Source organism: Miniopterus natalensis, chromosome 5, assembly GCF_054644295.1.
Source record: "Miniopterus natalensis isolate mMinNat1 chromosome 5, mMinNat1.hap1, whole genome shotgun sequence".
NCBI classification, from domain to species: domain Eukaryota; kingdom Metazoa; phylum Chordata; class Mammalia; order Chiroptera; family Miniopteridae; genus Miniopterus; species Miniopterus natalensis.
The window spans coordinates 91404246-91431381 of record NC_142085.1 but is presented as its reverse complement, the minus strand read 5'-3'; the positions used below and the strand labels follow the sequence as shown (position 1 = coordinate 91431381).

Genomic DNA, 27136 nt, shown 5'->3' with positions numbered 1-27136 from the left:
GGCCAGGAGTTTGGCTGCTGCCACCATTCTCACTTCTTGAATGTTTGTTCTGCAGACCGCACCTCAGGCCGCTGCTGAGCCCGTGGAAGCCGAGTGGGCCACGTGGACCCGTTGGGGTCTGGATGTCCACAGGGAGAGGCCGGGCTGAGCAAGAGAAGCCGGATTTGGATGCAAACAATTTCTCCCAAACCTATTTCTCCGTCGTTCAGCTGCGGGAACTAAATTGTGTCCACTTGGTTTTGGGTTAAATATTCTTTGCACACGATAAACGAACCATCTGTGTGGCAAAGCATGAGCTGTAGACTGGTTAGCTGCTCCCTCACCCCTTCGCATCCCTCGGACTTGTCTCTGGTGGGAAAGACCCACTTGTTCCCTGAGAGAAGGAAAGGCTTTCCTCTCTGGCTCCTCCCCTGTGGTCCTCCGGCAGGAGGAGTTATGTCATTCCTTCGAGGGAATGAATTAAGCTCGGAGACAGGAGCATATAAAGCCGTGGCTGCTGCCCGGAGGCCAGTGCGCCCCCCGCTCGTCTGCAGAGGCCCCCGCCCAGCACCAGCTCGTCCCAACCCCGAACCAGCCCTCGCTGCAGCCGTTTCTCTTACACGGTAAGACTTTTTTTTTAAAACTTTACCAAATCATTTGACTATAGTCAAATTTTCAGAGAAGGCTCTTCTGATTTCTGAGAGGGAGCAGGCAAACGGGAGCATAGATTTATAGCTGGAGGTGGGCGACGTGGCTGGGACGGCCATGCAGGGAGCCTGTCTCCACGCAGATTTGTGCTTAACTGAGGGACTGAGGCACGGAACGCGTTTTAACCTTTGTCTGCAGGGGGATGCTGAGACCTTCCCTGGCACCCGGATCACACCCCGACTTGTTATTTCATGAACGTACCTGCCCGGGAACCTGGGCAAATACGCTTTTTCAGCTACAGAGTAAGAAGTTTGCACATTAAAGTCTGTTATTCTGGGGGAACCAGGAGGCAGGAATTGGAGGGGAAAAACATTCCAGAGAACTTGAAAAAGTAATCAGAGAGATTATAGGGACTCCAACCGCAGACGTTATTAATACCTGGAGAGTGGCTTTCAACATTAGTTATTTATGAAAAAGAAATAGTAAGTGCCTGCAAAGTGCCAGGTGCCCTGGAATACAGGTGTGGGGCAGTTAGGTCGGCCTGGCTGTTATCCAGGGGCCTGTCTCTGTCCATCTGGTGGGGCTGAGGGGGCCTCAGGAGCACAGGCTTTGATCCTGGCACTTGGTGGGGGGTGAACTTGTCTCCCAGAATGTTATTTTTGCTGCGACGGCCCATACAGAAAGAATTTTAAAAGATCTTTACAAGTTCTAATGGCATCCTGTGGCGGGACATTTTTGGAAATATCTCCTTTGGCAACACTCAAACCAGGAGCACACTCGAGCGTGGACGGTGCTGTGCCTGTCACTGTGGTGTGTGTGACTGTCGTCACGTGATGTATGAGCTCTGCAGTCAGTCAGAGGACGCTGGATGCGGTGAGGCCCCACCAGCTAGGCTTGGTTTTTTTGTAGTCGGGATCCCGTGAGATGAGACCCTCACCCTCATATGTCGGAGAGACACTGAGACACTTCTGTTTTGGGAAGCATGGGGCTGGATGTGGCCGGAACAGAGCTCATTCACCCTTTAAGCCTGGACTCAGGGAGCTGGGCATCCAGAAATTTAAGTTGATATTTCGGATGGAGGCTGCCTTTGCCAGAGCCGGCCTTACCTGGAGCCCACAGGGGTCAGCGGTGTGCTCCGGGTGCATGGTGAGGGCAGGCCGTGCGGACCACTGACGCGGGCCCAGAGCGAGCGTGGACACGGTGTCTGCTCACGTCCCCTAATCCTGTTAACAACCCCACTGACCTCATTCCGTCACTGCCACTGCACGGGGAAGTCACGGGCGTTCGTTCCAGCTGGGAGCCCAGCCAGTGTGTGACCAGCACCCGAGTGTTTGCTGTGCTGAGTGAGCCCTTCACAAACGTCAGCTGGCTTAGCTTGCTCCTCACAGTCACCCAGGAGGCGGGTATTTTAAACCATTGCTTTAAAAAAAAATTCATCTTAATTGGTTGAGAGTATTACAGATGTCCCCTTCCCCCCAGTGACTCCCTCCTCTGCACTCTCTCCCCCTCCCCTGTCCATGGGTTATGCACAGATGCATATAAATTCTTTGGTTAACCTCTTCCCGCTGACCCCCCTTCCCTCTGAGACCCCTCAGTCTGTTTCATGCTTCCGTGTTTCTGGGTCTGTTTTGTTTGTCAGTTTGTTTTGTTCATTAGATTCCACATATAAGTGACCACCTTTTATTCTACAGGTGAGGGGACCCAGGCAGAGAGGTTAGACGGGTGTCCTAGGTGGCACAGCAGGAGCTCACAGCTCAGCTCTGGGTCTCAGATCTGGGCTTCCCTGGGTCCTCTGCTTCCCCGGTGCTGCCTGCAAGCTCCCGGGCTCCTTTGGGGGCGGAAGGTGTAAATCGGGCATCTGGATTCCAGAGGGACCCGGGGGCCCTGCGGGGTGTTCCTCATCCTCTGGGGCGTCTCCCCTATGGGAGACGACTTGGCCAGTTTACTGAATGTTTCTGGAGGGGCAGCCTCCTTGTGTTTCTTCAGCACCGAGGCCCTAGCTCTCTTTGATATCCTGAAGGGGGGGAATCAGGCCTAAGTTTTGGGGCTCAGGGCCCAGGCAGCACAGCAGGGTGGGCCTGGGTGTCCAGCCCCTCATGGGGATGAGAGAGCCCAGACCCAGGACACAGGGCTGCCCAGCAGGGGTTAACACAGAGCCGCCCGCCCGCCAGGTCTCCTGACTTCTGGTCCAGCCTCTGCTGAGCCAGCCAACTGAAAATCCCAAGAATGGAAAAACAGGCTGTAGGAAAAGAGCCAGGCAGGGTGAAAAATTATATCCAAGTAGAATGTTTTGTTTTTTGTAATTATGATACTCCAAATTAAGCTCATTTCTCACTCAATGTACAGTTAATGTTTATTCTATTTAATTAACTTATGCATAACTTTTTTCTTGGCCATTTCCACACAATGCCTCCAGGGATCAGTTCCACCAGGCTGATGTTTTTCTAGGTCCAGCTCCCTCGGTTCCAGCCTGACTGTACTGCTCATCAGCAGCTCCGAGCTGGGCCAGACGAGACTTTTCCAGGCCTCCTTTTACAAACCTCCTGTAAACCAGAGACCCCAACAGTAGCATATACCTCCTGGTCATGATGACGATTAAATAATACAGATATTTGAATGCAGTTAGCACAGAGCTGGTCAGCAAATGCTAGTCCATAATATTAGCTGCGATTGGAAGCCTGCCATCCGAGAGGCACGTTTCTCCTCTAGCGTTTAATTCCCACAAATCCGTTTGTTCCGACTGTTATATACAAGCTTCTTCTAATGGTCATGTGAGTAAGAATTCCAGTCTGCACTGAAGGTTTGTACTGTGACCAACAGGCTCTGATCACCTGCAGGCATCCGGCAGCAGAGAGGAGGGATGCTCTGGACGTTGGTCCTGCTGGCCCTCTGGGCCTCCTGCGGTGCTCAGGGTGAGTAGGGGCCCAGGGCGAGTGGGGGCCCAGGGCGAGTGGGGGCCCAGGGCGAGTGGGGGCCCAGGGCGAGTGGGGGCAGGGCCTCAGGGACCTGGTTCTCAGGGTGGGTCACCTGAGATGAGGGGCTGGACAAAGTGAAGTTAGTGGTTGGAGTGTCTGACCTTTTAGAGCCCTTTTCACTTCCTTTTAAATAAATATTTGCTTACTTTTGGGTCCATACCAAAGGAAAGGATTTATTTTTTGAACATTCAGGAATGAGAGAGAAATACCACCTAGAGATGCATTTTTCCTGGGCGCGCGTGCACCTGTTTCCTCCGCGCTGCATTCACTGCGTGAGGTGCTTGGTATTTTGTAACCTCTTTGCATTTCACCTGTTTTCCTTCTTAAAAATACATCATAAATGTTTCCCTCTATCTCTGTTCTTTGTACAGCATGATTTTAACGCCTGTACAATGTGCCAGAAGATAACCTGTACATCTTTTTGGCCAGTTCTCACTTACATTATTTTACTTTTACTGATATAGATGATGCACAGGAAATACCTTTGTAAATGAATCTTTACTTCTGATTATGCTTCAGGATAAGTTCCAAAGGTTGAGTCAAAGGTTGTAGTTATTCTAAGGATTTTGGATCTGTTGCCGAACGGCTCCAGTGAAGGTGGTACAGCTCACACTTCCGTCAGCAACACTGTGATGACGACGTTTTAATGAGCCAAGCGTCCAGTGCAAAGTTAGACTTTGTTTAAATGTTCCGTCCAGTAAAGAATCTTGAATTGTTTGAACTGCTGTAATTTTGGTGGCTCTGAGAGCTGCTCTTTCCAGAGGTGACGTCACACTACACGTGTGCAGACTCGAGGCAGCCGCTGTCTCAGACCCCGGCCCGCAGGGTGCCTGGCAAATGCGGGAATGGTACCTGCAGAGTAGAGAGGCCAGTGTCACGAAGCCCCGAGAGGCCACGCGAGCAGCCAGGACACGTTCTTTAGGACTCTTTCTGGGCAAACATGAGGAGAGGGCCGCACCAACACCCAGGCTGGGGGAAGGATGGGAGCCAGCAGGGGCTCGGAGTCTGGGTGGGGACGGTCCGGAGCACGTGAAAGGGTGGGACCAGGCCCCGCTTCCTTCCTGGGAAGTCTTGCTGGGAAAAGTGTCCGCTGAGCTTAACAAAGTGGTGGGCGACCTTGTTGGGGACCTTTGGCTGTAGCTCCTGACCTGTCAAGGGAACCAGCCCCCGTTTTGAGGTGCAGGCGGGAAAGGAGAGTGGGCCTCGCAGAGCACGGCAGCCCTGCACCCGGAGGAGGGGAAGGGGCGCCGGGCGTGGGGGGCCTCATGCATCTCCTGGCCCCTCACCCCGCTGTAACCCCTGCTCGGCTCCCTCACGCAGCTGGTGACCAGGGCGAGGACACGGCCTTCGACCTCTTCAGCATCAGCAACATCAACCGGAAGACTATCGGAGCCAAGCAGTTCCGGGGCCCTGACCCCCGCACGCCGGCCTACCGCTTCCTGCGCTTCGACTACATCCCGCCGGTGGGCGCCGAGTTCCTGGGCCGCATCGCCCGGCTCATGCGGCAGAGGGAGGGCTTCTTCCTCACGGCCAGCCTGAAACAGGACCGCAAGTCCCGGGGCACCCTGCTGGCCCTTGAGGGCCCCGGCGCCACCCGCAGGCAGTTTGAGCTCGTCTCCAACGGCCCGGCCGACACGCTGGACCTGACCTACTGGGTGGATGGCACCCAGCATGTGCTGTCCCTGGAGGACGTGGGCCTGGCCGACGCCCAGTGGAAGAACGTCACGGTGCAGGTGACCGGCGAGACCTTCAGCCTGTACGTGGGCTGTGACCTCATCGACAGCTTCATGCTGGAGGAGCCCTTCTACGAGCAGCTGAAAACGGAGAAGAGCAAGCTGTACGTGGCCAAAGGCTCTGTCCGGGAGAGTCACTTCAGGGTACGTGGGACAGGGCCACGCGACGTGGGGAGGGCTCCCCGGGCAGCCGACCGGGCCTGTGTTGCAGTAGATCAGGCACATGCACACGCACACGCACACACACTTGTACACGTGCACACAGCTCACAGTCAATGTGTGGACATGCACACACATGTACAGCCACTTATACACACACGTCATACATGTGCTCATGAACGCCCACATGTACACGTGCACACAGTCACACACGGGCACCACACCCATGCACACATTCACATGATGTATGGTGATACACGTGTGTTCACAGGCACCTCACGCACACGCACAAATACCACGCACATATGCATGTGTGCTCAGACACCTCTCATGTTCACACACAAACACTGTACAAATATGCACGTGTTCACACAGACATCTCTTATGCACACACCCATGTACACACACACACACAGCACCAGAAATCAGCAGAGCCAGTTGTCGCAGGGACACTTTTTACCTGCACGATAGTCACTGATGTTCCGACGAAGGGTGATGGGTGAACAGGGAGTCAGCCCAGTCACACGTTCCCAGTAACCCAGACTAACGTTGTGATGCTGAACCCACTCCCACATCCGCTTCTCAGGTCATGCGAGAACAAGGAACACGTTACCTTTCTAAGGAAAGGAACCTGGCAGTTCCATGTGCACCTTCGTTACAGAATCTCCCGGAAGAGGGTTGTCAAAAACCATGGTGCAGGGCTAGCACTGTGTTCCCTTCCACGTGTCTGTGTGTTCTTCGGAGATAACTGAGCGATGCAGCTCGGTTACATGAGTAAAATGGTTCGGTCAGGTGCCTGGCTTGTTCCGGAGTTACTCTGGTGGCCGGGGTTAGGGGTTAGGGTTAGGGGTTGGTTAGGGTTAGGGCTAGGGCTAGGGTTAGGGGTTAGGGTTAGGGCTAGGGTTAGGGGTTAGGGTTAGGGGTTAGGGTTAGCATTAGGGTTAGGGTTAGCGTTAGGGTTAGGGTTAGGGTTAGCGTTAGGGTTAGGGTTAGCGTTAGGGTTAGGGTTAGGGTTAGCATTAGGGTTAGGGTTAGCGTTAGGGTTAGGGTTAGCGTTAGGGTTAGGGTTAGGGGTTAGGGTTAGGGTTAGGGTTAGGGTTAGGGGTTAGGGGTTAGGGTTAGGGTTAGGGTTAGGGTTAGGGTTAGGGGTTAGGGTTAGGGGTTAGGGTTAGGGTTAGGGTTAGCGTTAGGGTTAGGGTTAGGGTTAGGGGTTAGGGTTAGGGTTAGGGTTAGCGTTAGCGTTAGGGTTAGGGTTAGGGGTTAGGGTTAGGGGTTAGGGTTAGGGCTAGGGGTTAGGGTTAGAGTTAGGGCTAGGGCTAGGGTTAGGGGTTAGGGTTAGTGTTGGGATTAGGGTTAGCATTAGGGTTAGGGTTAGCGTTAGGGTTAGGGGTTAGGGTTAGGGTTAGCGTTAGGGTTAAGAAGCTCCATAGCATATAGGTGACCTGTCTCCACTGTGATGAGCGGCTTCTCACTTGTGTGGGAGACACTTTCATCTCATTGTGTCTGTGGCGGGGCCAGCAGATGTTCTCAAGACCTTTAGCCAAATGCAATAATCATCCGAGTCCCCTGCAAGGAGAGAGTAGCCTTGAACACCCATCAGAACATCCTCAGGTGACAGAGCTACCTGTTCCCCGGGGCCACCCTCGCTCCCCTCTGTGGGACGCTCCCACTCTCTGTGTCGTGCCTGAAACAGTTCGAGAAGCGACACACAGGGTGGCCCTTCTACAGACTCCAACCTGCTGAGTGCGGGCACTTAGAGAAAACACCCCAAGTTATTATCACCTCGAGTGTTTTCCTCTCATCCACCGAAGATGGCGTCACGTGTGGCGTTTGCCCAGCGCTGTTTCTCCCCGTGTGTGCTCACAGGGTCTGCTGCAGAATGTCTACTTGGTGTTTGAAAACTCCGTGGAAGACGTTCTCAGCAGGAAAGGCTGTCAGCAAGGCCAGGGAGGTAGGTGTGTCCTGAGCCATGTATTTCCCGTCTCATTTCCTGTCTCAGGTGGATTTCTGCTCTGGGGGGTGTGTGACTGTGAGTAGGGAGAATTAAAATTAAAACATTTGGATGGAGTGCCACCTGGCAGAACGATGCTGTGAATGCCCAGGAGAAGGGGGGTCTCGGGGAAGGGCAAGGACATCTGACTGCTTGATGCACAGCAAGCTGAAGAATAAAAGGTGCTTTGGGTGGGAAATTAGACAGATGAGGAGCTGAGGGTTGTTGGGACGTTTGGAGAATGTGGGATTGAAAATCAGAACGTCCCCCAGGGGGAACGGGTATGAGGTCCCAGTGCCTCACAGGGCCCAGGCCATCTGCACGCTTCTGCTCCACCCGTGGGTGGTTCCAGGGCTGAGTCAGAGCTGGTCAGGAGCAGGACCGTCCTGCTAAACCCATGGGCCTCCATGGCGGGGACGTGTGCAGGAAGCCCACCCGGCACCCACATGCGGGGCTGGCGGGCTGCACCCCAGGGTGGCTCTGATGGGGCCCCCATCATGTCCCCGCAGCGGAAGCCAATGCCATCAGCGAGAACACGGAGACGCTGCACCTGAGCCCTGCGGTCACTTCCGCGTACGTGGGCCAGAACGCAGGGGAGAGGCCAGGCGTGTGCGAGCGCTCCTGCGAGGAGCTGGGCAGCATGGTCAGCGAGCTGTCGGGGCTGCGCCTGGTCGTCAGCCAGCTGCACGAGAACCTCAGGAAAGTGGTGGGTGCCGGGGCGCACAGACCCCGCCTGCGTCCGCAGCAGAGGGCCCCTGAGCCTGTCCTCACTCTGTCCAGGGTGGGTGGTCTTTTGGAGGCCGAGGGAGTGGGCACGGCGAGACGGAGGCCCCTTCTGGCTCCTTCCACACGAGCATGGGCGGCAGGAACAGGCAGAGGCCGCCGGGCTGGCACGTGTGGGCAGGTGCTCGTGGTGCGCGGAGCGCCGTGGGGAAGTGACGCGGCTGAGGCTTGGCGCCGGCGAAAAGCCTGTGAGGGCTCGCGGGACTCGCGCACCCTCTCCCTCGTGGGCTGCGGGTCCGCACGGGCTCCCGCTCTGGGGGTCAGAGCTGCAGTGGGGGGACACCCTTCCTTCGGGAGCCTGGCCCCTGATTGCTGCCTGCTCCTGTCTGTCCTCACATCCTGCCCCGATTTCCAGTCGAGCGACAACCAGTACCTCTGGGAGCTCATCGGCGGCCCCCCGAAGACGAGGAACATGTCTGCGTGCTGGCAGGACGGCCGGTTCTTTGCAGAAAATGAAACCTGGGTGGTGGACAGCTGCACCAAGTGCACCTGCAAGGTGAGGCCTCGGCAGTGTCCCTGCCCCAGCGGCACAAGCGCTCCCAGCACGTGGCTGTAGCCTGGACGTGGGTGGACCTTGGCTGACTGGGGGGCGCAGGGCAGCCGAGAGTGAGAACCACGGAGCAGAGCTGACTGCAAACCAGGCCTCAACCAGCCTCACTGCTCTGCACATAAAGAGACCGAGGCTGAGGGGGCGACCTGTCCAGTGCTAGAGGCGGCGGGGATGGAGCCGCCAGGTGCCCTTTAGCTTGTGCTGAGGTCCAGTCAGCCCTGCGAGGGCCACAGAGCTCAGCAGGGACGTCCGGGGACGGCCTGTCACTGCCCAGAGCCTAGCTGGTGGGTCGCTGAGGTTCTCCAAGTCTCATGTCACTCCACCTCCACGGAGGGTGATCTCGGACCTCACAGCATGAGCTGACCCTGCCGTCCTGTCCGCCACCTGCCCCAGCGGGACACTCTCCGTTGTCACTGCTGGGGGGGCAGGCAGGGGACACAGACGGCCAGTGCTGGGCACCCAGGGCAGAGTGAGCTGAGCCCCTGGAGTCGGGTGTAGGGCCTGTGGGGTGAAGATCACTGGACATTCCAGGGACCCTTCAACGCAGCCTGGTCCTGAGCTGACTTTCCAGCGAGTGTTACACGAATGCCTTTCTTTACTTGTAGAAATTTAAAACTGTTTGCCACCAAATCTCCTGCCCGCCAGTGACCTGCGCCAACCCGTCACTGCTGGAGGGAGACTGCTGTCCATCCTGCTTCCACTGTGAGTGTGGCCGTGGCCCCAGCGTGGGTCCTGTGGGTGTCACTCTTGTCTGCTCAGAGGGGTGAGGGCCAAGCTGCACAGTCCCAGGGGCACTTCACCCGGCTGTTCATTTCACGGCTCAGTGACCAGCAAGCGTCTGCAAGCCCTTGAGTTAGGGACCAAGGGCTTCTGTCCTGGCCGGTCCCCCTCGATGAGGAGCCCGAGCCCCAGTGACCACCGGACACAGAGAACCCCGACGTTGGCTCCAAGCGAGTACCCACCCAAGAGGCAGACACAACCTGGAGCTCCGGGTGTGTTACCACGATGAGTGGTCCTGGCAGACACACCCTGACTCCGACCTGGGGCCTGACCTGGGCTACCCAGTGTTTGCCCCAGAGCATCTTCCTCTCGGAGGTTCACACCGTGTCCAGGGCACAGGTCCCACCGCGGGCATGACCCCGTCCCTCCTGACCCATCGTCACTGGGCGGAGTCTTGAAGGCCTGTGATTCCCTCCCAGCGGCAGATGGTGAGGAGGGCTGGTCCCCATGGGCGGAGTGGACCCAGTGCTCTGCCACCTGTGGGCCAGGCACCCAGCAGAGGGGACGGTCTTGCGACGTCACCAGCAACACCTGCCTGGGGCCGTCCATCCAGACGCGGGCCTGCAGCCTGGGCAAGTGCGACAACCGCAGTGAGTGTCAGCCACTGGGCCCCGTGTGATGGGTCAGCATCCCTGGCCCTGGGATTGGGTTTTGGGGGACAGCCACTCACTGTCCTCTTTGGGGGGCACCTAGCCTTGTCCACAGGCCCTGCTGGTCCCCCTCCCTCCAGCCTGAGTGACAGGCGACTCCAGGGCCGGGGAGAGGGGGCCTGTGCTGATGTCTCCTGCCTCCCGTGTGCTAGTCCGGCAGGACGGTGGCTGGAGCCACTGGTCACCGTGGTCCTCCTGTTCTGTGACCTGTGGGGTCGGCAACATCACTCGGATACGTCTCTGTAACTCGCCGGTGCCCCAGATGGGGGGCAAGGCCTGCAAAGGCAGTGGCCGGGAGACGAAAGGCTGCCAGGGAGTCCCGTGCCCAGGTGAGAGGGCTGGGTGGGTGGGGTGGCCTGTGGGGCAGCGGGCCCGGGGCCCAGGAGCGTGACGGACGAAAGGTGCCGGGTCCCCTTGGTGGCTGGCCCGGGTGTCCCGCAGCCCCAGCCCCAGTTCTCAGCCTCCACACACGGGGCCGTGAAGTTTCTTCCCAGAGGTAAAAATTCACCACCTGAGGCTCCCTCCCCTCCATCACCCTCCGGCCTCTGGCCAGGAGGGGGCTTCTTCCCGCCTTTCCTGCCACGGTGGGGACCCCGCCTCACCGGGCCACCCTCCTGACCGCCACGTGGGTCACCCGCCTGCCCTGCCCCTCTCTCCCGCAGTCGACGGCCGGTGGAGCCCCTGGTCACCCTGGTCTGCCTGCACCGTCACCTGCGCCGGCGGCATCCGGGAACGGACGCGCGTGTGCAACAGCCCCGAGCCCCAGCACGGAGGGGAGCCCTGCAGGGGGGATGTCAGGGAGCAGCAGATGTGCAACAGGAGGAGCTGCCCCGCAGGTGGGCGCCGGTGGGGCGCGGGGCTCGGCCCCCCAGCCAGGGTCTTTGAAGTCACTGCTGGGCTTTTGTTCTGATTAAAGGGAGGAAATACATGGGAAACACAGAGAAAAACCGCCTGTGGGCACCTGGAGGCACCTGCTCTTAACATCTGTGTTTGGTTCCCCTGATTTTTGTGTAAAAGCAGAAACACAGTCGGGATGGGTTGTGCACAGCAAATAGCGAGTGACTCACACGTGAGCCCCCAGCTTCTCGGCCCAGCCGTGCGCTCTGGGCTGCAGGACATCCGCCATCTGTGCTGTGATCCTGTGCTTGTCACCAGCACGGCGCCCGTGGGGGCCCCTGGGGCACAGTGAGTGTCCTGGCGGCTGACGCCCCTCGGCCCACGGCCCTGACCCCTCTGCTCCCCGCAGACGGCTGCCTGTCCAACCCCTGCTTCCCGGGAGCCCAGTGCAACAGCTTCCCCGATGGCTCCTGGTCCTGTGGCTCCTGCCCCGTGGGCTTCCTGGGCAACGGGACCCACTGCGAGGACCTGGACGAGGTGGGTGCCGGGCCGGGCAGGGCAGGGGGGCGCGTGCAGAAAGGGGGTGCTCGGGCTCACATCGCTTGCCCCCGCAGTGCGCCCTGGTCCCCGATGTCTGCTTCTCCACGACCAGCAAGTCCCAGCGCTGCGTCAACACGGACCCCGGGTTCCACTGCCTGCCCTGCCCCCCTAGGTACAAGGGGACCCAGCCCTTCGGGGTCGGCCTGAAGGCGGCGGAGACAGAAAAGCAAGTGAGCAGTGGGCCCTTTATGTGATTCTCAGTGTCCAAACAGCAGGAATCCGGGGAATTGGAGGGTGGGAGAAGAGGAAGGCGGCATTCTGGGGAGGGGGCAGGATGGACCTGCTCCCACGGGGCCAGGGCTCTGGGACCCACCATCTACCGTGACCGCTGACCAGTGGGGACCCAGGGGGACCAGGTCCCGGTTTTTCACGAAGCTGCTTCCAGGCCCCTCCTGAAGGAGCGGAGTCCCGCGCGTCTGTCCGGCCAGGGCCGGCCCAGGTCTCTGCGTTCTCACCGGCACCCTCCCCCCAGGTGTGTGAGCCCGAGAACCCCTGCAAGGAGCAGACCCACCGCTGCCACCGGTATGCCGAGTGCATCTACCTGGGGCACTTCAGCGACCCCATGTACAAGTGTGAGTGCCAGACGGGCTACGCGGGCGACGGGCTCATCTGCGGGGAGGACTCCGACTTGGACGGCTGGCCCAACAAGAACCTGGTCTGCGCCACCAACGCCACCTACCACTGCGTCAAGGTGAGGGCGCCGCTGGCCCCGCGACGGGGCCGCCTCAGGGTCCCTCACAGGAGCGTCACTTTCCTGGGGCAGCTGGAAAGAGTGACAGGGACAGGGCTGCTGTGTTCACCACCTCACAGTCTGACGGGAGTCTGAGATCAGGCGTCTGTCTGTCGGCAGGGACACGCTCCCTCGGGGCAGCTCCCAGCGGCTGGTGGCCCAGGGCCCCCGCCTGCGGCCACCTCCCTCCCTCCCTCCCTCCAGCCTCTGCTTCTGGCCTGTTACCGCCCTCTCCCTCCCCGTGCCTGCCCCCAGCCCCCTGACTCCCTGTGGTAAGAACACAGGTGCTGGTGTTTGGGGCCCACCAGAGACACCAGGAAACTCCTTCCAGACCCTTGACTCAGCCGCACGTTTTGCTGTGGAAGGTGACACTCCCCCGTTTCCCGCACAAAGTGACATTGTAGGTTCCAGAGATCAGGCTGCGGCCCCTTCTAGAAATCAGCACGAGGCCACTCTGCAAGGTGCCCCAAAGGTGCCAGTGCCTTTCTATTTATTTATTTAACCCGTACCCGAGGGCGCGCTTAGATGTGGGGGAGAGACAGAGGAACGTGTGTCCGCGATGCTCAACCAGTCGAGCCACTGGCCGAGCCGGCTTCATGTCTTAATAGCTTCAGAAATGTGGATGACACACGTGCAAAACATCTGCACGTATAAGTCTGCTTAATATTTATGTCTATTCGTTCTCATGACTGTGGGGTAGTCAGTTTTATTTGGAATTCGCTCCTCCTGTCTGCCTTGGTTGTGGATGGCAGGTGTTGACGGGACACAGTGACTGGCTCTGGAGTGGCTGGGCCCGTCCCATCTCCCGCCCACCCACCTGCCAGTTCCCCGTTGAGCTCGGGGTCGAGCCCGGTGGTCCCAGGAAGGGCGCCTGTGGGTGGGATTGTTGCTGGAGGTCTCTATTGGGGTCAGCCACACCCTGGGGCTCAGGGTCGGGCTAACAGACGGTGCCCATGAAGCTGAGACTGCCATAAGGACACCCTGATTTTTTCTTCATTGGACTTTCAGACAGGAATTCAGTCACTAAAAAAATGGCACCTTGCGGGTCCTAACTATAAACCCACCTTATGAGTGTAAACGGGAGCTAAGGGAGACGGTTACTGGAACCCCACAGCTGGTCTGAGGGGCTCCTGTGTATCCTCAGCGGACGTACCCCCAGGTGTCCCCACCCCCACCCCTCCCAGAACGTTCTCCCTCCTTATGGGCTGGCATTGAATCTGGGCTCAGATGTGGCCCTGGGAGCAGCTTCCTTGGAGACATGGGCCGTGGGCCATGCCACCCATTGCATGCCCCCCAGCTCCGTGGTGCCCATGTTACCGTCGCAGAAACGCAGCCTTCACTGCCTCCCCTCTCCAGTGTTTCCAGGTCCCTCGCGTTGTCGGTGTCTGTGCAGCTCGGTTGTGATTTATAGTATTTATAAACCTGACCTGTGACTCGTTACGCAAGTCACCTGCGTCTCGGAAACGCTGAGCCAGGCGGTGATTTGGAGCCTGAGCCTCAGTTTCTGAGCAGGTCGCCTCGAGGTCCCAGAATCTGGCCCTCTGGCTCCCAAGGGTGACGTTGGGGGAGCTGTGCCCAGGTGGATGAGCTGAAGTTCAGGGGAAGGAGGGGACACAGGGGCTCCGTCTGCGTCCGCGTTTTCTCAGAGCAGTGGACGGCCCCTCATTAGGTGCTTGGCCCTGTCCACAGCTTCCTCCGTCTCCTCTCGTTGGGGGTGACGTAGCTTCCAGGGCAGCCCTTGAGAGCTGAGCCCCACGCCCCTGGCCTCGCGGCGGGGTCGCTCCCCCCTCTGCGCTCGGGGAGGCGGGTGTGCCCTCAGCATCTTCACTCTGCCCCCCAGTTGTTTGCCTGCCCCCCTTAGGAAGGGCTCCGGGGATGTTTTATAACCAAGTCCTTCCTCTGATCGCAGGACAACTGCCCACTCCTGCCCAATTCCGGGCAAGAAGATTTCGACAAGGACGGCATTGGGGACGCCTGTGATGACGACGACGACAACGACGGTGTCAGTGACGAGAAGGTGGGGCCGCACCCTCCGAGCTCCGCTCTGGGTTTCGGGAGTGGAGGGGTCAGGAGAGGAGCACCTCACACTGAACCGTCGCCTGGGGCTGTCGAGACGGGTGCTCCGCCCACATCACCCCAAGTCACCCGCGGCCGGAGAAGGCTGGTCCCTCGCTGAAGAAGTGGCGGACCGGCAGGGAGCTGTCTGGGGCGCTCGGCGGGAAACAACCATTTAACTTACATTTATCCCACAAAAGGGACGTACCTGCCCTCCTGGTGGTGACAGTGGTGGGCAGGGCTGTCGCTGAAACGGAGAAACTCACCTTTATGGCGATATTCGGGCATCAGCATTTCCCGGGGAAACACCTGCAAAATGTGGAGGATTTGACATCAACACATAAGCCAGGACTTGCGGGCTGCGGGGATCAGCTTGCTCGCAGCCTTGCTGCGCCGGAGCTCCGCTGACCCGTTGCTTCACTCACTCACTCACTCACTCCCTCACTCACTCACTCACTCACTCATTCATTCACTCACTCATTCACTCATTCACTCACTCACTCACTCATTCACTCACTCACTCACTCATTCACTCACTCACTCACTCATTCACTCACTCATTCACTCACTCACTCACTCCCTCACTCACTCACTCACTCACTCATTCATTCACTCACTCATTCACTCATTCACTCACTCACTCACTCATTCACTCACTCACTCACTCATTCACTCACTCACTCACTCATTCACTCACTCATTCACTCACTCACTCACTCACTCACTCATTCACTCACTCACTCACTCATTCACTCACTCACTCACTCATTCACTCACTCACTCACTCATTCACTCACTCATTCACTCACTCACTCACTCATTCACTCATTCACTCACTCACTCACTCATTCACTCACTCACTCACTCATTCACTCATTCACTCACTCACTCACTCACTCACTCACTCACTCACTCATTCACTCACTCACTCACTCATTCACTCACTCATTCACTCACTCACTCACTCACTCACTCACTCATTCACTCACTCACTCACTCATTCACTCACTCACTCACTCATTCACTCACTCATTCACTCACTCACTCACTCACTCATTCACTCATTCACTCACTCACTCACTCACTCACTCACTCATTCATTCACTCACTCATTCACTCATTCACTCACTCACTCACTCACTCACTCACTCACTCACTCATTCACTCACTCACTCACTCATTCACTCACTCATTCACTCATTCACTCACTCACTCACTCACTCATTCACTCATTCACTCACTCACTCACTCACTCACTCACTCACTCACTCACTCATTCACTCACTCACTCACTCACTCACTCACTCATTCACTCACTCACTCACTCATTCACTCACTCACTCACTCATTCACTCACTCATTCACTCACTCACTCACTCACTCATTCATTCACTCACTCATTCACTCATTCACTCACTCACTCACTCACTCACTCACTCACTCACTCATTCACTCACTCACTCACTCACTCACTCACTCATTCACTCACTCACTCACTCATTCACTCACTCACTCACTCATTCACTCACTCATTCACTCACTCACTCACTCATTCACTCACTCACTCATTCACTCACTCACTCACTCACTCACTCATTCACTCACTCATTCATTCACTCACTCATTCATTCACTCACTCACTCCCTCCCTCACTCCCTCCCTCCCTCCCTCCCTCCCTCACTCACTCACCATTTATGCATCTGTCTTCACCATGAAGCATATGGTTTGTCATCTTCGCTGTGGAAAATCTCAAAATGTTTGCAAGGGGCAGATGCCCACATAAGTATAAAGTGACTTGCTGCCAGGAGTGTGCTGGGTGGGCTCCCGGCCCTGCTCCCCGGCCTCTGCCTCGGTCGCTCTCACCTGCTTGGGCTGCGTGACCTGCAGGGGCCATGGGTGACCCCAGGAGCCTGCCTCTTAAGCCCCTTCCTTGCTCTTCTTCCAGGACAACTGCCAGCTTCTCTTCAACCCCCGCCAGCTCGACTACGACAAGGACGAGGTCGGGGACCGCTGTGACAACTGTCCATACGTGCACAACCCTGCCCAGATCGACACGGACCACAACGGCGAGGGGGACGCGTGCTCTGTGGACATCGACGGGGACGGTCAGTGTTGTCTGCGAAGATGTGTTTAAGGTTCAGGTGGACGTGTTTGCAAACTTCTAGTCTGTGCGTGTTGGACACGCTCAGCCTCACCTGCTGCCAATGTGATGTCAGGTGATTCTCTAGGCTGTTCTCAGAGCCATCGCCAGTGTGCCCGTCTCTCCCTGTGGGCAGCGTCAGGGGTCGCCAGCCTCAGGACCACCCTTAGGACACCGCAGTCGAGCGTCTCCTTCCTCTGAGGCTGGCTCTGGTGCCCTCACAGGGCCCCCCCATGCTCCAGAGCCCATTTCTCTCCTCTCAAGACTGATTCCAAGCAGGGTCTGCAGCACTCGCCTCTCTGGGGAGACACATCCAGGGCCTCACCCCTCTCCATTCTCTGAACCATTCATTGCAAAGCTTCCCAGGCTCCAGGTGTCTGCGGACGGTGAGGTCTGACACCACTAGGCTGACCTTTAATCCGAGGGCCCTGGGCCCTGGGGACCAGACTCCACCTGGGTGCCGCCTCCCACTGGTCATGCAGCCGGCAGCAGCTTATGGGCCACACCACGCCGGCCATCCTCACCTGGACATTCACCAGTGTGACTTGGTGTGACACTGACCGGCTGCCCTGGCCCCAGGACAGTGTCCGGCATGCTGGTTTCTGGGGCTGAGGGTGGCTGGGGCGTCTCCTTGGATCCAGGGGTGTCCAGGTCCTTTCTTGCCTGCCCTCGCCCCAGGGGACCCTCTCCTCTTTCCCAGACCCCAGGCTTGTCTCCCGCTTTTCCCGGGACCCCGTTTGCAGCCTTGTCACTGGCAGCGGTGTCACTAGGGTCCACTGTGAACCTCTGTCTCTTCCTAACTCCCATCTGGATGGAATCTGTGATCTGTGTTCAGGTTTCTTGGACTAAGGTGATACCTGAGAGCCTGTATCTCTGCCACTTCACTTTCTGATAACGGAGGGGACAGATGACAGGGCAACAGAGCCGGGGAACTGCTCACCCAGGGTCTCAGGGCGCATTTTCTGGGGGGATATTCAGGGAAACAGCTCAGTGGACTCGGGGACTGACCCACGAACACAGTCAGTGACCACCTTGGGTGGCCTCATCCAGAAAACTCACAGAGCTGGCGAGTAATCTTCTCATTTTACTGCCTCCTTGGGTCATTTTTATTCAGCGAAAGCCTGGCTGTAAGTTACATCACGCGACAGGAGGCAACGTGCTTCAGCCAACTCAGCCGTCTCCCTTTCCCTGATCTCCTGCAGACGTCTTCAATGAGCGAGACAACTGTCCCTACGTCTACAACACAGACCAGAGGGACACGGATGGCGATGGCGTGGGCGACCACTGTGACAACTGCCCCCTGGTGCACAACCCTGACCAGGTGGGTGTGATGAGTGTCTGTGAGCAGTGGGCCCGGGACCTTGTCGGTCACGGACGGACATGTCTTCGTGGGTTTTCACAAGCTCGGCCAGGCAGGACAGCCTGGGTCTCCATCATTTTAACTGAAAACGTTCACTGAACTCTGAGCACGGCTCCTGCATCTCGGGGGCCACAGGCCAGACGAGCAGAGGCTTCGCCATGAGGTCTGAAGGGACCTGTCTCTCCATCTGTCTCTGCATTTATTTCCCAATTTAGTCCGAGGACTTGGCTTTTTCAGAGTTGCCTCTGAAGACACAGTGAGGAAAGGACACGTTGGTCTAGTTCATAGAATGCAGGGGGGGGACTCTAGGTTTACAGCTGTGAGTACGCGGAACAGTTTATTCGTGTGCTGCTGTTATTGAATTGTTTTCCGTACGAACAACTGTAAACCGAGAGCGGCCCACCCTGTGTACTGCGGTGGACGGTGTCAGAGGGAGCCTTGATTCTGGGTGGTTTTCTGTCTGTCTGGCTTGGAGGGAGCCCTGTGGAGGGGGAGCAGGGACAGAGGCCTGGGCCCCACCCGGTTGTGTGTAGACATTGGGGTGACCTCAGGAAGCTGCTCCCGTCCACAGACCCACCGCCCACGGGTGGGACGGGAGCTTCCAGCTCAGGCGCCCGCAGGTGGCTTTCCATCTGCACCCGGTTCACGGGACGGATGCTCAAGGCTGCTGCCCCTGTGCCCCGTCCCCCAGACCGACGTGGACAATGACCTCGTGGGTGACCAGTGTGACAACAATGAGGACATCGATGAGGACGGCCACCAGAACAACCAGGACAACTGCCCCTACATCTCCAACGCCAACCAGGCCGACCACGACAGCGACGGCAGGGGGGATGCCTGCGACTCGGACGATGACAACGACGGGGTTCCCGACGACAGGGACAACTGCCGGCTGGTGTTCAACCCCGACCAGGAGGACTCGGACGGTAAGTGTGCGGGCTGGACGTGGGGACCGGGAGGACTCGGATGGCAGGTGTGCGGGCTGGACGTGGGGACCGGGAGGACTCGGATGGCAGGTGTGCGGGCTGGACGTGGGGACCGGGAGGACTCGGACGGCAGGTGTGCGGGCTGGACGTGGGGACCGGGAGGACTCGGACGGCAGGTGTGCGGGCTGGACGTGGGGACCGGGAGGACTTGGATGGCAGGTGTGCGGGCTGGACGTGGGGGCTTTCAAGGTTTCCTTGCACACGAGGGTGTGCTGGCCACGTAGCCAATGGGAGGGGAATGGAAGAGAGACGCGGAGAGCACGCTGGGAATTCTGCGTCTTTTTCTACTGAAGCAACAGATACTAACACAGCTGGTTTATTGAACTGGGGTCACCATTACCAGACACGGGGGCAGCGTCCCGGCCCCTGTACACCAGGGGACCCCCGACCCTCCCATCACCTCAGTGGAAAATGGGATAAGCAGCTTCCAAAAAAGGGAAGTCCCAGCTCCCTGGGCAAGTCGTTTACCACGTAAGAAAGACGCTCAGAGCGCCAGACGGACCGAAGGCAGGGAGGAGACCAAAGGTAATAAAAGACATTCCGGAAAATATTTAAAAAACAAAGCAAATGCTGCTGGTTCAGTTGGTTTCTTGCCAGTGCTCAGATTTTGTGCTGCGTCTCCGCTCAGAGCCAGGGGGCTGACGGTGACCTGTGTGCCCCGGGGACCACAGTGGGCCTGGCTGCAGTATTGTCACAGCCGTGCTGGAGGCGTGTGCGACGCCTCAGGGCATCAGCTCAGCGTTTAGAAATTATGAGAATTAACCCGTGAAATACTGCAAAGTGCTCACCTGGGCTCCCAGAGTCTCGGCAAAGTCCTCTCGGACCCGGGAGGCAGGCGCCCAGCCATGTCCTGCTCTCTCATTTCCGGCTTGTTGTTGGCGACAGGTGATGGGCGGGGAGATGCTTGTAAAGATGACTTTGACAACGACAGCGTCCCTGACATTGACGACGTGTGTCCGGAGAACAGCGCCATCAGCGAGACTGACTTCAGGAACTTCCAGATGGTCCACCTGGACCCCAAGGGCACCACACAGATCGACCCCAACTGGGTCATCCGCCACCAGGGCAAGGAGCTGGTGCAGACGGCCAACTCCGACCCCGGCATCGCTGTGGGTGAGCCTCCCCAGTCCACGAGACAGTCAAGGCTGTGGTCCAGCTGTCCTTTAAAGCCACGGGGGTGGGATCAGTGGGTCCCCTGGTGGCCCCGTCCCTCCACAGGCTGTAAGACCTGCTCAATGCATGCATTTGCCTCGTCGTTCTCTGAAATGTAATTTTCAGGGGCTGTTTGCCATTTTATTTTATGACCTAGGCCACAAACCATCACCTAACACCGTGCAGCTCCGCTCTGGCTCTGTAGGTTGGATCTGAAAAGATGAACCCCCAGATGCTGTGTTAGTGCCCCAGTAACAGACCCCGAGCTGAGTGGCCCCAGAGCTGCACATGGTGGCGAGGGCTGGTCCAGGCCGCCCCTGAGGGCTGCTTCTGACTTCCTCTCACAGCCCTTATCCCCCTGGCCTCCAGGTTTCGACGAGTTTGGGTCTGTGGACTTCAGCGGCACATTCTACGTCAACACCGACCGGGACGATGACTATGCCGGCTTCGTGTTCGGGTACCAGTCCAGCAGCCGCTTCTACGTGGTGATGTGGAAGCAGGTGACCCAGACCTACTGGGAGGACCAGCCCACCCGCGCCTATGGCTACTCAGGCGTGTCCCTCAAGGTGGTCAACTCCACCACGGGGACGGGCGAGCACCTGAGGAATGCCCTGTGGCACACGGGGAACACAGCGGGACAGGTGAGGGAGACTGCATGGGAGCCGGGCTCCTTTGACTCAGCTCTGCTGCTGGGGTTTTGCGGAGAGCAATCCCACCCTTCTGAAGGCCCTCACCTTGGTTTCTGTCCATCTTAACTCAGTGACAGTAATTTTAAGCATCTTTTATTGAGTCTCTCCCTAATTAAAGACACTAGGCCTGGTACTTTTATGAACACTATTGGTGATCCTCTCACCAATTAAACATATTTCCCTCCCCTGCTAGTGACAGGGAGATATGTTTAGAAAGTGTATGCCCTGGCCAGTGTTGCTCAGTGGTTAGAACATCGGCCCTCACCGAAGGGTCATGCATTTGATTCCCGGTCAAGGGCATGTACTTGGATTGCAGGCTCGATCCCCAGCCTAGTCGGAGCGCCTGTGGAGGCAACAGATGGGTGTGTCTCTGTCACATCAATATTCCTCTCTCTCTGTCTCTTTTCCCTCTTTCCCCCTCCCTCCTCCCACTCTCTCTAAAAAAAGAAAAAAATCAATGAAAAAATATCCTTGGGTGAGAATATTTCTCCCCAGGTCTCAGGCTCAGGATGCAGAGGATCCAGAATTTGGATCCGTGAGTCCAGCTTAGGTGCCTGGGCTCTTGGCACTGACTCCTGGTCCCCACTGTTGGGTTCTCACCTGCCCTGGAGATTTATACCCTGGGTCTGAGCCACAGGGGTTGGTTTGCAGAGCAACATCCTCAGCTTTCATGCACTGGTGTGAAACTGTGCTTAGGACTTAGGCTCCAGTTATATTCAGGACTGATGTTGTTCCCTCAGGTGCGGACGCTCTGGCATGACCCCAAAAACATTGGCTGGAAAGACTATACTGCCTACAGGTGGCACCTGACCCACAGACCCAAGACCGGGTACATAAGGTGAGCCGCTCAGGTTGCCGATGTTTCTATCGAAAAGTCTCACGTTTAAGGGTGCACTTCTTTGGCCAGCAGGGTTGAACCTGAGCAGACGGCCGAGCCCGAGTGAATTCTAACCTGTCCTTGTTCTGGATTTTTCTACTTTAAATGCCTTCTCTTTTCTGTCCTGAATCTTCTACCACTCATCACTTATTTTTAAAAAACAAAAACTGTTGACGAGAAAGTCAAACTCATCTTATTAAAGTGACTGGGAGGATGTCGAGCACCCATCCTCCTTGGGCGGAGGAGACGAGCGGTCGGTACTTGTCTGCGGCTCCCGGACTGGCAGGCGCTGCACCTGGAGAGCAGCTGCCTTTATTTCTGATCCATGAATGGCTCGATTTAAAACACTGCCGCAAACAAAATGGCACAGATACCAGTCCCACAGAATGTCATTCTCCAGAGGCAACACCATTTGTGATGGGTTTGAGTAAAAAAAAAAAATGATGATTAAAATGTAAGTTTTTGTGCAAAGCTAAGCTTAGTTAGTAAGGGCTCCATGCAGTCGGGGTCACAGACGTGGCATGTGTGGGTCCCACAGTAACACATAGATGTGAGCAGACTGGGTGCCCAGGGCCCTGTTTCCATGAGGGTCCCCACACACAAGTTCCCCCTTAGTCACGTCTCCCTCCTGTCCGAGAAGCCCTGGGGCACCCAGCCCCGTCCTGTGCATGTCGGTGGAGCCCGTCCTGGCTTCCGGGCAGCTCACAGTTAGCGGGGACACAGTAGTGAGCACGTGGCTGACGTGCCTATGATAAGCCAAGAGATCCCTGACTCAGTGGGGAGAAGCTGGTCACTGGCTCCACGGTGGGGGGACTGGGAGGGACGTGCTGCTCACCACCGTGGACTGTTCTTGATTCTGAGAGGCGGAGATGAAGGTGAAACCTGCCTGCACCTGTGGCCACAGCCAGTGATGGGATGAAGGAGGCTGGGATGATGCTGAGCCACGGCCGTGGGTGTGGCCAGGAGGAAGCGGAGCCATGGCTGTGGGCGTGGCCAGGGGAGCTGAGCCACGGCTGTGGGCGTGGCCAGGAGGGAGCTGAGCCCATCCTCCGTGGAGTGTGCTTCCCAGAGTTCACGCTCTTCTCTCTCCGTCCCGCCCAGAGTCTTGGTGCACGAAGGAAAGCAGGTCATGGCGGACTCAGGGCCCATCTACGACCAGACCTACGCAGGCGGGCGGCTGGGCCTGTTTGTCTTCTCTCAAGAAATGGTCTATTTCTCGGACCTCAAGTACGAGTGCAGAGGTGGGTGTGAGGACAGGTCTCGGCGCAGGGTGGGGCGTGTGCGCCTGGCCCGTCCAGATGTTTGGTCAACTTGAGTTGCTTTTGTTTGTTTAAGTGTTTGTTTCTAGTCGAACGTGGAGGCCTTTGGTAGGAAACACTGGTCCCCACTGCTCTCCGCCCTGTGGCTTCCGGCACGTTCTCCACCGTCAGGCCCCTAATGGAGCTTCACAGTGTCGCCCTTGTGAAGGGAGGAAGGGGGGAGGGAGGGGAGGGGCAAGGCTCAGAGATGCTTCTCAAAACCACACCTGAAACCAGACGTCAGGTACAGAGATGAAGGAAACTCACAGTGTTGACTTTGGGGAAGGTTTCTTGTCTATGTTAGGTGGCCTTCCTAGACAACTGTCCACCCCCCTCGCATGTCAGCATCCACGTATTCAACCATATCGTGGATGTCATTTTTTACAATTAAAATAATGATATTTTCGGTTATAGGTAATACAGAGTAGGACCAGACAAAAGCCATGGCCCACCATCCTGTGCTCACTGTTTTCTGTAGATGTGTGAACCGGCCTCACTGCGTGTCCCGCACGTACCGTAGATGCTGTTACCAGACACCTCAGTCCTGCCTGGTCCTACGGCTTCTCTCTTCAGCAGCATCTTCTGTCCTTGACCTTAACTTCGATCGGTTCTTCACCGCCTCCCTCAACCCCAAGCCCAAGCGCCTTCAGAGGATGAATTTTGATGGGCCAAAGATGAACGTCCCACCCGCCCCAGGAAAGTGATGATGCACGAGACTGTATGTGGAGTGACCATTGACAGGACATTGTTTCTTCCCGTTTGTTTAAAAAGAGCGACGTTTACATATAAAGTGCAATTACTGGTTGTATTTATGTGTATATGGAGTTGGACCTGCTGTGGCGTTAGCAGGACAGTGTCGCTACCTGACTTTCACCGCCTGCAGCGGCCTCTGCTCTTGGTCAGGCCCACGCCGCTCCAGGACCACGCCGCTTGTTAGGTCCCTTAGGAGGAGGCTCGGGTCTGGGGGGAGGCCGTAGGGGTGAGGTCAGGAGGTGAGTCACCTGATGCAGTTGGGCAGTGAACTAATTGGGACGTTAAAAATGAGAATTAGTGAAAACCTCTCCCCCATTCTTGTCTAAAGTGAAAGCCTCGCCCTTGCAGAGATGGGTTTTATCCAGGAAGGAACATCCCGGCTAACTGGCTGGACCGTGGGGCAGATGGGGGCCTGGCGAGACCGCCTCCGTGTGACGGTTGACAGGGCGGGGCCCTCACCCAGGCGGCTCTGGCGACCTCAGATTGAGAGAGCTCAGCCAGCTGTCGCCTGGTCCCGCTTCCGACCCTCTCTCCAGCCTCTGCTGCAGAGACGAGACACAGGGAGGAGCCCCCAGTGCCCTTTGGTGTCCAGTTCCCAGCCTGGGCTTTGAACCACGGAAGAGTTGCTTTTACCTAACTGAGTAACACGTTTCATTAAGGTTCCAGTCGTAAATGTTGTGCTTGTATTTATTGAAAGAGTACAGAATGCAGTTCCATTCCACGGTAACTTATTCTAAATGTGCCAAGGAAGACACAGGTGGTACAATTCCTAGAAATAAACGTCTCACTAGAATATAATAATATAAAGGTAGTTACAGCAAATTATCTCCCTGTCAAAATACGAGGCTTTATAACTTACGTTGTCAGAATAAAACATGCTGTAAGATGCGGAAGAACAAATAAATAATGAGAGTTTACGGTGGAACTTGAGTAAATACTGTCGCGGTGACTTAATTCGACATTTCCCCCCGTTACCTGCCTGCTGTACAGAGGATTTAGAATCTGACGACCGAGGAAGTCGGCACAAAGTCTCGCCAGAGCCACCTGTAGTCAGCCACCCGGTCGCACGCGTTGGGCTCATTTCTGCTCTAAGCTGCATGGTCCTTCCGCAGGGGGTTGATCAGAGAAGTCGGGTCCGTCCGACTGAGGCAAACCTCCCCTTTCTGTTAACAGCGATTTCATTTTGACGGCAAACCGAGCGAATCCGTGGTTTGTCTTAACTCTGACCTTTCATTTGATGAAGTCAGTTTGCTGCTTTCTTGGAGGTTGATTTTCTTTGTCTTCTGCACTTTTACTTTTTGTGGCTCTTTAGTCCCAGGACAGCAGGGTTGCAGCCGTCGGGCCCGTGGGGTGGGGAGGGCGGGGCTCTCGCTGCCGGTGGGCTCTGGCCCCAGGACGCGGTGGTGTGGGCGGTGATGTGAATGTTCAGAATGTACCATATATTTTTGTAAATTATTTATGTGTTTTGAACGAACTTCTCGTGAAGACTGATGGAATCCGCTTGTTTTACCAACGACTGTAAATACTTATTTATTTGTTCTCAGGGTCAGCGGTTCACTGCGGAAACCCTGCCTTTAGCTAGAGACTCGTTTTATACTTTAAGATGAACAGAAAATAAATTGTAAAAAGGTTTTCTATAAATGGATCTCTCTCCCTTTTTTAAAAAAGAAGAGTTTCTACCTGGGGGAAGGGAGACACCCCAGCAGGAGATTTGTCATTTCCCCTCCTGAGACGTGAACACGCCCGTCGGGCCCGTGTTCCCTGATCCGATCTCTCGGGGGAAGGTGTCCTTGGTTCTCGTGGGGAAGGAAGCTCTGATTAAGGGTCATGGACGGTACAGCCACAGGTCTCCTCCGCTCGTCACTGTAAAAGGCCGGAGCTATGCCGTGGATTTTAGCGAGTGTTGCTGAGAAGATTCAGGAAAACATAGCGTCAGGAGGGACCCCTCGTCCGTACCCGCTGCACCCCGACCCACTCTCATTCCCCCAGAGGTGGGAGGAGCAGAGGCCGCAGGAAGGACAGACGGAGAAGTGGCCTGAAAACCAGCTCGGTCCCCAGGAGGGGGTGGCGATCGTACCGTGGCCCCGGGGTTTCCCAGCAGGTCTGACTGCCCTGGGGACTTGAGAGAGCCGGAGAGAGCAACGCAGGGGCGAGGGGAAGGCCGGGGACAAAGCAGCCTACTCGGTACTTGGCCGAGACACAGGGAGTGAGTCGGACCTGGAGCAAGCGGCAGGAAGGCCGTCTGAGGCCAGGAGGGCGCAGGCCTGGCCTTGACCTGGGCTGTGACACAGCCGACGAGGGACCTGAATGTGGGGAGAACCCGACCTCGCGCCCGTGTGAATCCGGAAGCCCTGAGAGACTCGGACACAACAGTAAGGGAGCGGGTTCCGCCGGACGAGAGGCTGCACCGGAAGGAGCTCAGTGCCCGTCTTACACTGAAACACAGAATGCAGAATATGTTTAATGATGCGCAGACGTCAGGCATGAAACAGGCATGTTTTTTCCGTACGATCAGAATTTTTTGCCATTCATTGAAATATACCCGTTTTCTGACAGGCTGCTGTGCCCCGTGCATGGCCCGGCCGACTCGGCTCCCCGTCTTCACGCACCAACCGTCAGCGTCTCTCCGACCTGACACGGGAATGGGCGACCCCGGCCTGCGGTGACGTCAGTGACAGAACCTGCCGAGTCCTCTCTTCCTTCTGGGCGAGGTTCTTACCTGCAGCCGTGGCCTGTGAGCCACGTGCCAGGAGAGGCTGAGACTCAGGTGTGGTAACAGCTGGGCCCTGAAGCCCTGGGGTTGGCAAGCCAGCTGGGCCCCGGGGGGCTCACACTGTCCGGCCCAGGAGCTGGTGAGGAAACGAGAGAACACTGTCACCCACGGGATCCAGAGGGCCTGTGGCCCCGGGTGGGAGTCGGGGAGCGATGTTCAGAATGGACTCACTGTAGCCTGGGCCTCTGCAGTCGGTTGAAGGGGGCCCCCCCAGGGCTTCCATGAGTTTCAACATCTCAGGTTTTGCTCAGTCAGCCTTTTGTTCCACTGAGTGGCCCGAAGGGAAATGCTCCTTGGCTCTGCTCAAGTGACCGACCCGTAGAGTCGGGATACAAACACCTGCAGAGTGGGGTTCTGCTGGGGACGGAAAGACCCATATGGAGATTCACAGGAATCAGGGCTCTGGAATCCAGGGCAGGAGGAGGGGACAACTGGGACTTATTGGGGACAGTCCCGGGTCAGGCCCTTCTCCCAGGGGAGCCACTTGGCAGGGAGCCTGAGGTTCAGAGACCAGAGCGGCTCCCTGCCAGCCCAGCGTGGGGACATCAGCTCTGGGGATGCCCTGGGCATTCCTGCCAACAGCCTGGGCCCTGAGCCGCCTTGTGTCAGCCACACGACCACATCCGACCCTCGTGTCCC

General features: G+C 57.1%; 1 protein-coding gene across 3 annotated transcripts; it reads left to right on the top strand.

The window, feature by feature from the left end:
- Window positions 1–494: 494 nt before the first annotated feature.
- On the top strand, window positions 495–25365 carry THBS2 (thrombospondin 2). 3 transcript variants are annotated; one of them, XM_087817758.1, is made up of 22 exons: window positions 495–602; window positions 3465–3539; window positions 4923–5479; window positions 7361–7445; window positions 7994–8190; window positions 8623–8763; window positions 9423–9519; window positions 10017–10187; window positions 10400–10576; window positions 10910–11083; window positions 11494–11621; window positions 11699–11854; window positions 12157–12375; window positions 14324–14431; window positions 16415–16574; window positions 17812–17930; window positions 18661–18895; window positions 19841–20068; window positions 20477–20748; window positions 21537–21634; window positions 22775–22914; window positions 23386–25365. In XM_087817758.1, exons 2-22 carry the CDS (start codon window positions 3488–3490, stop codon window positions 23397–23399), a joined length of 3528 nt encoding a protein of 1175 aa, XP_087673884.1. In that variant the 5' UTR covers window positions 495–602; window positions 3465–3487; the 3' UTR covers window positions 23400–25365. The 3 variants fall into 3 exon arrangements, with proteins under 3 accessions (XP_087673884.1, XP_016068437.2, XP_087673885.1); XM_016212951.2 differs by having other exon boundaries at window positions 3448–3539; XM_087817759.1 differs by lacking the exon at window positions 495–602 and having other exon boundaries at window positions 3281–3539; window positions 23450–25365.
- Window positions 25366–27136: the final 1771 nt, after the last annotated feature.

Coding starts and splice junctions, on each gene's coding strand:
- THBS2 (XM_087817758.1), top strand. CDS start 3,488: ATGCTCTGGACGTTGGTCCTGCTGGCCCTCTGGGCCTCCTGCGGTGCT. Junction 9,520..10,016: donor CTGTCCATCCTGCTTCCACT/GTGAGTGTGGCC, acceptor ATTCCCTCCCAG/CGGCAGATGGTGAGGAGGGC. Junction 20,069..20,476: donor CGACCCCGGCATCGCTGTGG/GTGAGCCTCCCC, acceptor CCTGGCCTCCAG/GTTTCGACGAGTTTGGGTCT.